The 15805-nt window shown below is 37.4% G+C and overlaps 1 protein-coding gene across 7 annotated transcripts in view; it reads right to left on the bottom strand.

The window, feature by feature from the left end:
* The window catches only part of REPS2 (RALBP1 associated Eps domain containing 2), a 215800-nt gene that overhangs the window by 13737 nt on the left and 186258 nt on the right, over positions 1 to 15805 (bottom strand). For all 7 annotated transcript variants that reach the window (XM_057310284.1, XM_057310293.1, XM_026480258.4 and 4 more), the window contains one exon: positions 9637 to 9742. In XM_057310284.1, coding sequence (XP_057166267.1) covers positions 9637 to 9742 — 106 coding nt within the window. The remainder of the gene's footprint in view (positions 1 to 9636; positions 9743 to 15805) is intronic.

The raw sequence follows: 15805 nt of genomic DNA, 5'->3' as shown, positions 1-15805 counted from the left end.
GAAGTCCGTAACTTACAAGTGAACCCCCAAAGGACTTTCAGCTGATTTCACAGCAAGCACCTTACAGACAGGCCAGGATACAGTGGGATAATATATTCGAAGTGCAAAAAGAATAAAAAAGTGCCAACAAAAAACACTCTATTTGTCAAAGTAATCCTTCAGAAATGAAGAAGGATTAAACACTTTCCCAGAAAAACAAAAGCTTAGTGGGTTCATCAACATTAGACCAGCCTTGCCAGGAAAGGCAGAAAGGAGTTCTTCAAGCTGAAATGAAAGGATGCTAATCAGCAATATGAAACATAAAAAAATACAACACACTGGTAAATGTCAGTATACAGTAAGATTCAGAATACTCTAATACTGTAATATGATGGGGTGTTAACCACTTAACTCTATTACAAGGTAAAAGGACAAGAGAATTAAAGATACCTATAGCTATTTACAAATCGACCAATGTGATACATCACACATTATCAAGAGGAAGGATAAAAACCCTATGACTATCTCAATGGATGCAAAAAACACAACTGACAAAGTACAACATTCATTCATGATAAAGACTCTCAACAAAATGGGTTTAGAGGTGATATATCTCAACATAATAAAGGCCATCTAATGAAAAACCCACAGCTAACATCATGCTCAATGGTGAAAAACTGAAAGCATTACCTCTAAGATAAGGAAGAAGATGAGGATGTCTACTCTACTCTCACCACTTTTATTCAACACAGTACTGGAAATCTTAGCTGTAGCAATCAGACAAGAAAAAGAAATAAAAGGCAACTAAACCAGTAAAAATAAAGTAAAACTGCCACTGTTTGCAGATGAGCATATTAGACATAGAAGACCCTAAAGACGGCACAAAAAAAATATCAGAATAAGTGAATTCAGTTTAGTTGCAGAATACAAAATATACAGAAACCTCTTGCATTTCTAAATACTAATAATGAAGTAGCAGAAAGAGAAATTAAGAAAACAATCCCATTGACATTTGCATCAAAAAGAATAAAATAAACCAAGGAGGTGAAAGACCTATACTCTGAAAACTATAAGACATTGATGAAAGAAATTGAAGATGACAAAAACAAATGGAAAGATATTCCATGCTCATGGACTGGGGAAACAAATATTGTTAAAATGTCCATACTATCCAAAGCAATCTATAGAGTCAATGCAATCCTTATCAAAATACCAACAGCATTTTTTCACAGAACTACAACAAATAATCCTAAATTTTGCATGGAACCACAAAAGACCTCAAATAGCCAAAGCAATTTGAGAAAGAAGAACAAAGCTGGAGGTAGCACAAGCCCAGATTTCAAAATACACAAAACTGTAGTAAACAAAACCGTATGGTACTGGCACAAAAACAGATACATACGATCAACAGAACAGAATAGAGAGCCCAGAAATAAACTCACACTTATAGGGTCAATTAATCTATGACAAAGGAGGCAAGAATATCCAATGGGAAAAAGACAGTCTCTTCAATAAATGGTGCTGGGAAAACTGGACAGCTACATGCAAAAGAATGAAATTGGACCATTTTCTTACACTATATGCAAAAATAAATTCAAAGTGGATTAAGATTAAATGTGAAATCTGAAATTATAAAACTCCTAAAAGAAAACATAGGAAGTAATCTCTTGGTAATCAGCCTTAGCAACATTAATGGATAGGTCTCCTCAGGCAAGGGAAACAAAAGCAAAAATAAACTAATAGGACTATACCAAAATAAAAAGCTTTTGCACAGCAAAGAGAACCATCAAAAAAAGGCAACCTACTGAATAAGGGAAGACATTTGCAAATGATTTATCTGATGAGGGATTAATATTCAAAATATATAAAGAACTTATACAACTCAACACCAAAAAAAAAAAAAAAAACCCAATCCAATTAAAAAATGGGCAGAGGACCTAAATAGACATTTTTCCAAAGAAGACATACAAATGACCACCAGACACATGAAAAGATGTTCAACATCACTAGTTATTGGAGAAAGGCAAGTCAAAACCACAATGAGATATCACCTTACACCTGTCAAAATGGCTACTATCAAAAAGATAAGAAATAACAAGTGTTGGTGAGGATATGAAGAAAAAGGAACCCTCATGAACTGTTTGTGGGAATGTAAATTGGTGCAGCCACTATGGAAAACCGTATGAAGGTTCCTCAACAAAAGGAAAAAAATAGAACTACCATATGATCCAGTAATTCTAATATTCAGTGTTTATCCAAAGAAAATAAGAAACACTAATTCAAAAAGATATAGGCACCCCTATGTTTACTGCAGTATTATTTAAAATAGCCAAAATACAAAAGCAACCCAAGTGTCTATCAACAGATGAATGGGTTAAAAAAAAGTGATACACACACACACACACACACACACTCACACACACACACACTGGAATATTACTCAGTCATAAAAAAGAATGAAATCCTGCCATCTGCAACAACATGGATAGCCTTAGAAGGTACAATGCTAAGTGAAATACATCAGACAGAGAATGACAAATACCATATGATTCCATTTATACATGGAATCTGAAAAATAAAACAAATGAACAAACAAAAAAACCAGACTTTTAAATACATAGAACTGAGGGATGCCAAAGAGGAGGTGAGTAGAAGGATGGGCAAAATAGGTGAAGTAGATTAAGAGGTACAAAATTCCAAACAACAATTGTTGGAGAGGATGTGGAGAAAGGGGATCCATCCTACATTGTTGGTGGGAATGCAAGTTGGTACAGCCACTCTGGAAAACAGTGTGGAGGTCCCTTAAAAAGTTAAAAATTGAGCTACCCTATGATCCAGCCATTGCACTACTAGGTGTTTACCCCCAAAGATACAGACGTAATAAAGAGAAGGGCCATATGCACCCCAATGTTCATAGCAGCAATGTCCACAATAGCTAAATCGTGGAAGGAGCCGAGATGCCCTTCAACAGATGACTGGATTAAGAAGTTGTGGTCCATATATACAATGGAATATTACTCAGCTATCAGAAAGAACGAGTTCTCAACATTTGCTACAACATGGACGGCACTGGAGGAGATAATGCTAAGTGAAATAAGTCAAGCAGAGAAAGACAACTATCATATGATTTCTATCATCTATGGAACATAAGAACTAGGATGATCGATAGGGGAAGAAAGGGATAAAGAAAGGGGGGGGTAATCAGAAGGGGGAATGAAGCATGAGAGACTATGGACTATGAGAAACAAACTGAGGGCCTCAGAGGGGAGGGGGGTGGGGGAATGGGATAGACTGGTGATGGGTAGTAAGGAGGGCACGTATTGCATGGTGCACTGGGTGTTATACACAACTAATGAATCATCGAGCCTTACATCGGAAACTGGGGATGTACTGTATGGTGACTAACATAATATAATAAAAAATCATTAAAAAAAAGAGGTACAAAATTCCAGTTATAAAATAAATAAGTCATGGAGATGAAAAGTACCGCATAGGGAATACAGTCAATAATATTATAATAACATTATGCAGTGACAGATGGTGACTACATTTGTGGTAGTGAGTGTTGAGTAATATACAGAATTACAGAATCACTGTTATACACCTGAAACTAATGTAACATTGTATGTCAACTATACTTCAATAATAAAAAATAAATAAAAAGCAAATCAGTAGCATATGGGGAAGGAGAGTGCCAAAGGTGTTGGAGACTTGGTATTACTCCTCCTCTGCTCTGTCACATGGTAGCTAAGTGACCATGGGCCAGTCACACAGATTTCAAGGGCCTTGCTATGCCCATCTGTTGAAGGAGGGTTTCCAAGCTCCCTTAAAACTCTATGATTTAACATCCTAAAAATCAAGAACATAAAACACTAATAGGCACAATGCTAGAACGACTAGCATCCAGTTAATACCTTGAGGAAAAAAAAGTGAGATAGAACTTTTAACAGGAATTAATACAATTAAGGCAATAAAAATTACAAATATAGCTACAGCCACAATAATTTGCTACTGGATACACAATATAAAAAGAGGTAAACTGTGACATCAAAAACAAAAATGGGGGGAGTAAAAGGGTAGAGTTATTATATGCAATCAAAGTTATCAGCATAAAATAGACTGTTATAGCTATGTTTTATATAAGCCTCACAGTTAACCACAAAGCAAAAACCTACAGTAAATTCACAAAAGATAAAGAGAAGACAATCAAAGCATACCACTACAGAAAATCATCTATACACAAAAGAAGGCAGTAAGTGAGGAAGAAAGGAACAAAGGAACTACAAAACAGCCAGAAAACAATAAGATGGCATTAGTAAGTCCTTACCTATCAATAATTACTTCAAATGTAAATGAATTAAATTCTCCAACCGAAAGGCATAAAGTGGCTAAAAACAAGACCCAACAATATGTTATCTACAAGAAGCTCACTTCAGCTTTAGGGTCACACACAAGGCTCAAAGTGAAGGGATGAAAAAGAGTAATTCATGCACATGAAAACCAAGAGAGCAACGTAGCTATATTTAACTCATAAAAAAAAAGAATTTCAGCCAAAAACTGTAACAAGAGGCAAAGAAGGTCATTATAAAGTGGTAAAATGGTTAATTCATCAAGAAAATATAATGGCTGTAAATATATATGTACCCAACATCAGAGCACCTAAATACATTAAGCAAATAACAGATCTGAAGGGAGAAATCAATGCATATATCATCCAGACAGAAAATCAATAAAGAAATGTTGAACTTGAGCTATACTTTAGACCAAATGGACCTAAGAGACAGAAAGAACATTCCATCCAAAGCAGCAGAATACATAGTCACGTACACAAGGAACACTCTCCAGGATATATCACAATAGGTCACAAAACGAGTCCTAAAAAACTTAAGAAGATTGAAATCATACCAAGTATCTTTTCTGACCACAATGTTATGAAAGTAGAAATCAACTAATAGGAAGAAAGCTGAAAAATTCACAAATATGTAAAAATTAACACACTCCTGAACAACCAATAGGTCAAAGAAGAAATCAAAAACTATCTTGAAACAAATGAAAATGGAAACACAACATACCAAAAAAAAAATGACCAACAGGTATGTAAAAAGATGTCCAACATCAGCAATCACCAATGTAAATCAAAACCACAATGAGAGGCACCTGGCTGGCTCAGTTGGTGGAGCATGCAACTCTTGATCTCAGGGCTGTGAGTTCAAGCCCCACGTTGGGTGTGGAGACTACTTAAAAAAAAAAAACTACAATGAGATACCACCTCACACCTGGCTATTATCAAAAAGGTAAGAGATAAGTGTTGCCAAAAACGTGGAGAAAAGGGAATCCTTGTGCACTGTTGGTAGGAACGTAAATTGGTGCAGCCACCATGGAAACCAGCATGGAGGTTCCTCAATTTAAAAAAAAAAACTACCATATGATGCAGCAATCCCACTTCCAGATACCCAAATGAAATAAAAATCAGGATCTCAAAGAGATATCTTCCCTCCCATGTTCACTGCAGCATTATTTACAATAGTCAAGCTATGACAACATTAGTATCTGTCTACAGATGAATGGATAAAGATGTAGTACATACATAAAATGGAGTACTATTCAGCCATAAGAAAGAAGGAAATCCTGTCATTTGTGACATAGATGGACCTGTGGGCACTATGCCAAGGGAAATAAGTCAGACAGAGAAAGGCAAATACTGTGATATCACCTGTGTGTGGAATGTAGAAAAGCCAAATTCATAGAAACAGAAAGAAAAATGGAAGTTGCCAGGAGCTGCAGGGGAAATGGAGAGATGTTAACCAAGGGTGCAAAGTTCTGGTTATAAGATGAATAAGTTCTAGGGATCTAATGTACAACATGGTGACTATACTTAGCAATACTGTATTACATACTTGAAAGTTGCCAAGAGAGTAAATCTTAAATGTTCTCACCGCGTAAAAGAATTGGTAATTATGTGAGGTGACAAAGGTATTAACAATACTATGATAATCATATTACAATATGTAAATATATCAAATCAACATGTTGTATACCTATACACAGTGTTATATGTCAATTATATCTCAATAAAGCTGAAAAAATAGAACTACCAAATATGATCCAGCATCTGGGTATATATCCAAGGAATTAAAATCAGTATCTTGAAGAGATATCTGTACTCTCATGTTCACTGTAGCATTATTTACAATAGCCAAGACATGGAAGGAACCCAAATGTCTACCAATGGACAAATGGATAAAGAAAACATATATACATACAATGGAATATTATTCAGCCTTTAAAAAGAAAGAAATTCAGCCATTTGCAACAACATAGATAAAACCTAGAGGACATTATGCTAAGGGAAATAAGCCAGACACAGAAGGACAAATGCTAAGTGACACCACTCATATGAGGAATCTTCAATAGTCAAACTCAGAAGGAGAGTATAGAATGGTGGTTGTCAGGGGCCGGTGGAAATGGGGAAATACTATTCAAAAGGTACAAAGTTTCAGTTATACAGAATGAGTAAGGCCTAGAGATCAACTATACAGCATAGTGCCTACAATTAATTATAGTGTAGTGTATAATTAAAAATTTGCCAAGAGGGTAGATCTTATGTTAAGTGTTCTTGTCACGTACACAAAATAATAATAACGATAATAATAATAATAAAAGGGGGAAGGAAACTTTTAGATGTGATGAATAGTTTTATGGCATAAGTTCTGATGATGGGTCCATGGATATATAATTATCTTTCAACTGTATGTATCACATTGCATACATTAAATACACATCCTTTTGTTTTGTGTCAATCATACCTCAATAAAGTAGTTTTAAAAAGTAACTTAAGACCTAAATGCAAAAGCTAAAACAATAATGCCTTTAAAAGAAAACATAGGAGATTATCTTCACAATTTAGATGTAGGCAGTTTCCTTATATAATAGGAAGAAAATAAGAACTATAAGAGAAAAAAAATGATAAACTAGACTTTATAAAAATGAAAAACGTCTGTTCTTGAAAAGATAGTTAAGAAAATGAAAGACTGAGCGAAAACATTTATAAAACAGGTATCTGACAAAGGACTAATAACCAAGATAATTTATAAAAAGCATCTACTTACAATGCCACGAAAAAAGACCAAAAATAATTTTTAAAATGGCCGGATATTTTGAACAGACCTTCATAAAATAAAATACATGAAAGGTAAATAATTGTAATAAAAAATGCCCAGCAAAATTAAGCATCAAGGAGCTGCAAAATAAAAACTAAATCACCACAGGATCAACTAAAATTAAAGACCATCACCAAATGTCGGCAAGGATGTGGAAGAACAGGAACTCTCACGCTCTAGAGGGAGGAGTACAAAATGCTACAACCACTTTGGGAAAAGCTCTAGCAGTTTCTTTTTTCTTTTTTTTTTCTTTTCTTTTTTTTTTTTTAATTTTATTTGATGGAGAGAGCAAGAGCACACAAGCCGGGGGAGCAGCAGAGGCAGAGGGAAAAGCAAACTTAGGTACCCGAATCTTAGGTACTTCCCCAAGAGAAATGAGGACATATTTCCACACAAAGACTTATTCAAGAATGTGGTTTTCTTCAAAATAGCCAAAAACCGGCAACAGCTCAGGTGTCTATTAATAGAGCTGATAACAAAACTGCGGCATAACCACTCAATGACATACTATCTGGCGGTAAAAAGGAATGGGTTACTGACCCATGCAATATCAGTGAATCTCAAAAATGTAATAATAAGTGAAATAAGCTTTACATAAAAGTATCTGTTCAAGAACACCATTTATATAAAGTTACAGAATAAACAACACTATGGCATAACAAAGTAAGAACAGTGGTTGCCTCTGTGTGGGAGGGGCAGGAATTGATAGGGAAGGACCATGAGGGAGCCAGGTAGGGTGATGGGAACGCTCTATATCTTGATAGGGGTTTGGGTTCCATAAGTATATGTATTTGTAAAACCTCAGCAAATGGCACACTTAAGATCTGTGCATTCGTTGTATATAAAACTTACAACATCAGAAAAACCTATAAAAATACTGAACTCTAGTTAATGATCTGCATGTTGCAATATTTAGGGTATGCATACAGATGTCCACAATTTACTGAAAAACATGTTAAAAATAAGGTAGACTGATGAACAGAGGGGTAGATAGGTGATAAAAACAAGTACAGTAAAATGTTAAAAGAGGTGGCTATAAAAGTGTTTACTGTAGGATTCTTTCAACCTTTCTTGTATGCTTAAAATGTTCGTAATAAAATTTCAGGGCAAAGGGGGAGTAATAAAAGAGAAATCAAAGAAGGAAGAGATAGCACAGAATGCTAAGGAAGAAGCACCAGGAAGGGAGGGAAGCAGGGAGAAGAGGGAGGTAGTGGAAGGAACATGAAAAAAGTATAGTAGCCCAAAAGCCAGTGAGAAAAACCATTTCAGAGGATAAAATGGCCAATTGTGTAGAATTCTTCTGAAAAGTCAAATAACATTGAAATAGGGCCATTGGATTTGGTCGTGGGAGGGGTGTGAATGGAGGAGAGCGAAGCCACGCTGAAGTGAAGAGAGAGAAAGCTGTTGGTGAGGAAGGAGAGTAAATGAAAACAACTCCTAAGAAACCTAGTTGGGAAAGCTGCAGTTGAAGAAGGATGTGAGGTCAAGATAATGGACAATACTGGAGCATGTTTATGTGGGTGGGAATGATGCAGTAGAGAATCAAGGGATGCAGTAGGCAGAACTGTGTCCCCAGAATGATATGCTTAAGTGCTAACCCCTAGCACTTGTAAATGTGAGCTCATAGAGAAATAGGACCTTTGTGGATGTAATTTAATTAAAATGAGGTTATGCTAAATTAGGAAAGGCCTTAATTCAATGACTGGTGTCCCTATAAGAAGAGGACACAATAAGAGGAGGAATTTGGACACAGACCCAGAGAGACCCAGAGAGAACACCATGTGACAGTGGATACAGATATTGGAATGACACATCTGGAAGCCAAGGAATGCCCAGGATTGCCAGCCACTACCAGAAGCTGGGAAGAAAGAAGGAAGGATTCTCCCCTAGAGCCTTCAGAAATGGAGCACGGCTCTGCTTACACCTTGATTTCAGACTTCTAGCCTCCAGAGTTGTGAGAAGTGATTTCTGTACTTTCAGCCACCAAGGCTGTAGTACTTTGTTATGGCAGTCCTGGAAAACTAATACAGGGGAGATTAATGGTGAAGAGAAAGAGGTGGGAAGGAGAAGAGTGATGTTCTTGAGAAGGTGATATGGAACCATTTGCCCGAGGGAGGGTTTGGGCCTTTGATAGTATCAGGGTTACCCTCTACCACCTAAATAGGTATAGCATTATTCAGGGAGGATCTAAACAATCAAGGGCTTGTCCAGAAGCTTTTGGCAATGAAGAATACTTCCAACAGCCTTTGTAATGGATTCTCTGTCCTGTTCGCTAATACACAATATGCAGCCTGCAAATTCAAGTTACTACTCTTCCTCTAAACACACAAGAACCAACCCACGAAACCTAAGTGTAGCAATTCTCTGCCTTCCAAAAGAGGTTTGAGGACAAAGATCCAAGTCTTACCAACAGGAATGGAACCAGGTGCTCGGCCAGTGGTCAAAACAAAACCACCAGATGAAAAGCCTAGTAATCCAATTTTGGGAATTTCCTTACCTTGAGCTGCTGCTGGAGTTCACTGTTCAGCCGGGCCAGCACTGCATTTGCCTCTTTATTTTTGCGGATAGCAGTCTGAATAGCCTTCTTCTGTTTGGAAGACTGTCTATAAAAAAGTACAAATAGTTCAGTGAAATAGAACTCAGAGGTCCGGACCCTTGTTGGTCAGAACACTCTGATTCATGAGAAGTGCTCAACTAACAAGGGGCTAATGTCACAGGGCTCCAAAAAGAAAATCATATATTCACAGGCAGGCAGGCACACACCAAACGAAACAAATTTGTCGGGATGAATTATTTACACCTGAAGTAGTTCCCATTTTTAACTTGAAAGAAAAGCTGTGAATTGGACCTTTTCAAACTTCGCATTCCATTTATTCCAAGACATTTTAATAAGTATTTCTTCCTGACAAACCACATTAACTAGAATGCCCTTTTTGTGTAAGTCTTAATGGCATTTAAAAGACCTGCAGGTGGCCTCTGTGGACAAGTCTGAAGGAAATGAATAGAAGAACATTCTCTTTAGGAAAAATCCTACATTAACTTAGCCAGCCTATATAACTCTCCTTCATTTCTTTATTATTAGGCATGAATGCTTGAGTGTGTGTACGTGTGTGAGTATGCTCACGCATGTGCACACACCAGCATACATCTGTGGGACTTGAGAAAATGTTTTAATACTATTCCCAAATTAAGTCAATAGTAAATTCACAGAACAGGTATAACTAGGGTGACCATATGTTCCACTTTGCCCATTACAGTCTCTGCTTACACTGCCTGAATGGCCCTAATTATTCTTAGAACCCTCTTTCTCCCTCAAAGCTGTCTACAGTTGGGATGATAAATCAACATGACGGTATAACCTACAGCCTTTTATCCCACAGCAAAAAATACTGAATTCTCAGAGCAAAAGGGCAATTTCAGTTCCCCTAGGAAAACAGACATATGTGCGATCAGTGAGAGGTAGGTTCTACGCCGGGGCCATTTAACCGGAATGTACAGTGACCATTGTGGAGATCTGATTAATATTCACTGAGAATATACACTATGCTACCCACTCTGCTAATCTGCAGAAGGCATGCTCCCTTCCCCCAAGAAGTAGAAAGATCAATTTTTCCATCCATAAATAGGCAGAGAAGAGGCTTTAACATCTACTTTTAAAAAGATAAGAATTGGATTTCCAGTTTCTGGACAATGTGGAGTAGACATACTTCTCTCTACCCCACCAAGTACAGTTAAAATCCTGGACATAATATATAAGACAAACATAAGATTAGTCCAAAAAGTAGAGTGAACTCAGTACCCAGGGAAACACATAGCAGTGAATTCTCTAAGTTTTCTTTTTTGCTTCATATACCCCAGACTGGTTGGTGGAGAAGTCAGCAATTCATAAATGCCAATAAGGGCAGACAGTAAAAAGCCTCCCCCCACCCAAATCCTGCTTTCTCTAGCCAAATGACTTGGAAAGGGGCAGCCTAGCAAGACATAAATTAGATACAATATCTCTCCTAGACATAGATGCAAAATCTTTAACAAAATATTAGCAAATAGAATTTAGCAATGTATTAAAAACTTATACACCATGACCAAGAGAGCTTTATTCCAGAGAAGCAAGGCTGACTCAATATTCAAAAGTCAATCAGTGTAATCCACCATCCTGACAGGTGAAAGAAAAAAATCACATAACTGTATCAACTGATATAGAAAAATCACCTGATAAAACTCAATACCCATTCATGATAAAAACTCTCAGAAAACTATGAATAGAGGCCAACTTGTTCAACTTGATAAAGAACTTTTACCAAAAAAAAATACAGTTGACATCATATATAATGAAAAAATGAATGCTTTCCCCGAGATGAGGAACAAAGCAAGGATTTCTACTTTCATTACTATTTTCAACACAGTGCTAGAAGTCCTAGCCAACATAGTAATGCAAGAAAAGGAAATAAAAGGCACACATATTGAAAAGAACGAAACTGTCCCTATCTGCAGATGACATGATGATCGACATAGAAAATTCTAAGGAATCTATAAAAAAATTCTCTGAATAAATGATTTCAGCAAGAATAGAAATAAGTTTGGAGGAGAGAATATTAACGTACAAAAATCAAAAAATGGGGGCACCTGGGTGGCTCAGTCAAGCATCTGACTCTTGATTTTGGCTCAAGTCATGATCTCTGGGTTGTGGGATCAAGCTCTGCATTGGGCTATGCGCTCAGCGTGGAGTCTGCTTGTCCCTCTTCCTTTGCTCCTCTCCCCCCTCTCCTCCCCCCTTTCTCTCTCAAATAAATAATCTTTTTAAAAAATCAAAAGAATTTTGATACACTAACATTGAACACTTGAGGAAAAAATCAAAAATACAGTATCATTTACAAAGCTTCGAAGTGAAGTTTTCAGATATATGAAAACATACACAAGATTTACATACTGAAAACTATACAACAGCAATGAAAAAACAGGATCAAAATAAACAGAGAAACATTTATCATGTTCATGGACTGAATGACTCAACATAGTAAAGATGTCAACTCTCCTCAGATTGATATAAAGGTTTAACACAACAATTCCTTTTTTAAACTTTTTTAGATTATTTATTTATTTATTTGAGAGAAAAAGAGACATGCAAGAGAGCACAAGCTGGGGGGGGTGCAGGGGGAGAGGGAGAAGCAGGCTCCCCACTGAGCAGGGAGCCCAATGTGGCACTCTGTCGCAGGACCCCAGGATCATGACCTGAGCCGAAAGCAGATGCTTAACCAACTGAGCCACTGAGGTGCCCCAAAGGTTTAGCACAATTTGTATCGAAATCTCAGCAAGACTTTTTGTAGATCAAGACAAAATTATTCTAAAATGTATATGGAAAGTCAGAGGAATTAGAATATCTAAAACAATTTTGAAAAATCATAATAAAAGTGGGAGAAATAGAAGACATTTTATTATATAGCTATAGTAATCAAGTAAATAAGTAATGAAGACAGTAATCAAGACTGTGTGGTATTGGCAGAGGGAAACACACATTGATCAGTGGAACAGAATGGAGAATCCAGAAACACACTCACACTAGTACAGACAACTTACTTTTGACAGAGGTGCAAAAGCAAGTCAATGGAGCAAGAATAGCTTTTTCTTTTATTTTTTTTTAAGATTTATTTATTTATTTATTTATTTATTTATTTATTTATTTATTTATTTTTAGAGAGAAGGAGAGAGCGTGCCTCACTGCGGGGAAGGGCAGAGGGAGAGAATCTTTCAAGCAGCCCCCCTCAACCACTGAGCACAGAGTGGGGAGCTGGACGCAGGGCTCAATCCCACAGCCCATGAGATCATGACCTGAGCCGAAATCAAGAGTTGGACACCCAACCAAGTGAGCCACCCAGGCGCCCCAAGAATAACCTTTTCAACCGACAGCACCAAAGCAATTCAATATCCACAGGCCAAGAACCCTGACCCACATCTCTCATCTTACATAAAACAACACAAAATGGATCAAGCAACTCAAATATAAAGTGCAAAATTATAAAACTCTTGGAAGAAAGCATAGAGAAAAATCTTCAGGACCTAGGGCTTGTTCGTGAAGAGTTTTTAGATATAACAACAAAAACACAATCCATAAAAGAAAAAAAATCAGTAAGTTGGACTTCTTCAAAATTTTAAAAACTTTTGTACTGCAAATGACTGTTAAGAGGATGAAATGACAAGCTACAGAGAGAAAATATTTAGAAACCACATTCCTGACAATTGATACATATTTAAAGTATAGAAAAAGAACTCTCAAATCTCAACAGCAAAAAAACAATTCAATTAGAAAATGGGCAAAGGACATGAAGAGACATGTAACCAAAGAGGATATATGATGGCAAATACACACATGAAAAGACACTCGACATCATTAGCCATTAGGGAAATGCAAATTCAGACCACGATAGGATAGAACTACCCACCTATTTGAACAGCTAAAATTAAAAAAAAAAAAATGTGACAATACCAAAGGCTAGTGAGGATGTGGAGAAACTGCATCTCTCATCCATTGCTGGTGAAAATGTAAAATGGTACAGCCATTTTTGGAAAACAACTTGGCAGTTTCTTTTAAAACTAAACATACATTCAGCACACAACCCAGCAATCATACTCTTGGATATTTACACCAAGGAAATGAAAATTTATGTACACACAAGAACCTGTACACAAGATGCTCACAGTAACTTTATTTATAATGCTCAACAACTAGACCCAACCAAAATGTCTCTCAACAAGTAAATGGCTCGAGAGACTATGGCACATCCATACCACAGAATATTGCTTAGCAGTGCTGATTGAGATACATAACTTGATGTCAAGGGACTGTGCCAAGTGAAAAAACCCAAACTCAAAAGGTCACGTGCTGTGTGATTCTATTTATATAACATTCTCAAAATGAAAAAATTCTAGAGATGGAAAACAGATCAATGGTTGCCAGGGGTAAGGAATGGTGAGGAGGAAAGGGTAGTTCTGATTTCTGTACCTCGATTACGGTGGCAGTTACAAGACTCTACACATGTGATTAAATGGCATGGAACTATAGATATGCTGTCCCAATGTCAGTTTCCTGGTTTTGATATTGTACTATAGCTAGGTAAAATGTAATCATTAGGAGAAACTAGGTGAAAGATCCACAGGACTGTTCTGTACTATTTTGTAATTTCTTGTCAGTCTGTACTTATACCAAAATAGTTTAAAAAATGTTGATCAGAACTTGATGCCCCTCCTTACACTACCACCACAGCATGTGTGCCCAGCTCTTAACGGTTTCCTCCTCCTTTGGTAACTGGCTCCATCTCCTTCCACCTCCTCCACAGGGATGGGCCCCTGACAGGCAGTTCCATTTGTCTCAAGAAAACCTTCACCTCTATTTTGACACTTGAATGGATGCTGGCCCATGATGAGCTGACCAGATTCTCCCTCCGAAGGACTCGAGTTATGGCAAATAGTTCAGTTCGGCCTGGGCCCGGCACAGTGAGAATGTAAGCTCTGGAGCAGAAGGTGCTTGAGAAGTCTTTAGAGATAAAAATGTCAAAAACACCTTAAGAAAACTGAGAGGCATCAGAATGAGCCCCAGAAGGTTTGCAATCTTCTCTTCTGATCCACTCCTGCCACTGACTTCCCTGAGTCACCCCTATATCCTTACAATAAATAGTATATTTTGCTACCTCAAGTTGCCTTTTATTATTTGCTACCAAAGGAGCCCTAAATAAGACAAAGATAGGATCAAGCCCAGAATACCTCTGAAGGGGTCAGCAAAGCATTTAATCTGCCTCACCCTCTTCAGAGTTGCTTCCAGAGATTGTCTCTTCAGGTTCTTCTAGTATTTTTACTCACTGTTCTAGGCTCCTCTCTAACTGGCCTGGTTTCCAGGGAGGAAAATGAAGGAGTAATATTTAAGTGGACATTTATTTTGACTGTTTCTATTGTGTGTCATGCTATCTATCAATTCAGAACTGCAGCACCGTGAGGCACTGTCCACTCAAAGTTTTGTGACAGACTATCCTCCAAAACCTGTTCTTGTGCCTTCTTATTTGCAGTAGCCTATCATTCTCAGTTTGAGTGAGGTACATGGCCCTCCAACTAAAAACTACATTTCCCTGTCTCTCTTGCAGTTAGGTAAGGCATTACGACTAAGTTTGGGCCAAAGTGATCAGAGATGCCACTTCTGAGTCATACCCTTAAAAGTAGTCTGCTTTCTCTCCATTTGTTCCTTCCCCCTCTCTGGAGCCTGGAATGTGAACATGTTAGGAAGACATCTTCAACCACAGGGATAAAGGCAACCCCCATGGGGACCTAGAATAAGAATATGGGAAGGCACCTGGGTTCCTGCACAGAGCTACTCTATGCTTCGGGACCACTTACCAACTCGACTTTTATACAAGAAAGAAGTCAATTTCTACATTATCTGAGTATCTGTTACCTGGGTTTCATTCAAGCAGCTGAACCAATATTTGAAAGAATATAAACTGGGGTCTCTAGATGAGAAAAATCTTCTTAGCCTTCGACCTGAGCCCTGATTTCTCCCAAGGAATTATGAGCACAGCTTCTAAGAACTGAACTTGTATTTCCTTTTCTTTACTTGGAAATGGCAGGTTTTCATTAGGGATGCCACTCATCAACCCCACAGACATTCCAGGACTGCCAACCAT

Source organism: Ursus arctos, chromosome X (genome assembly GCF_023065955.2).
Source record: "Ursus arctos isolate Adak ecotype North America chromosome X, UrsArc2.0, whole genome shotgun sequence".
Lineage (NCBI taxonomy): Eukaryota > Metazoa > Chordata > Mammalia > Carnivora > Ursidae > Ursus > Ursus arctos.
The sequence above is the reverse complement of the archived record's forward strand: the minus strand, read 5'-3'. Positions and strand labels throughout refer to the sequence as shown.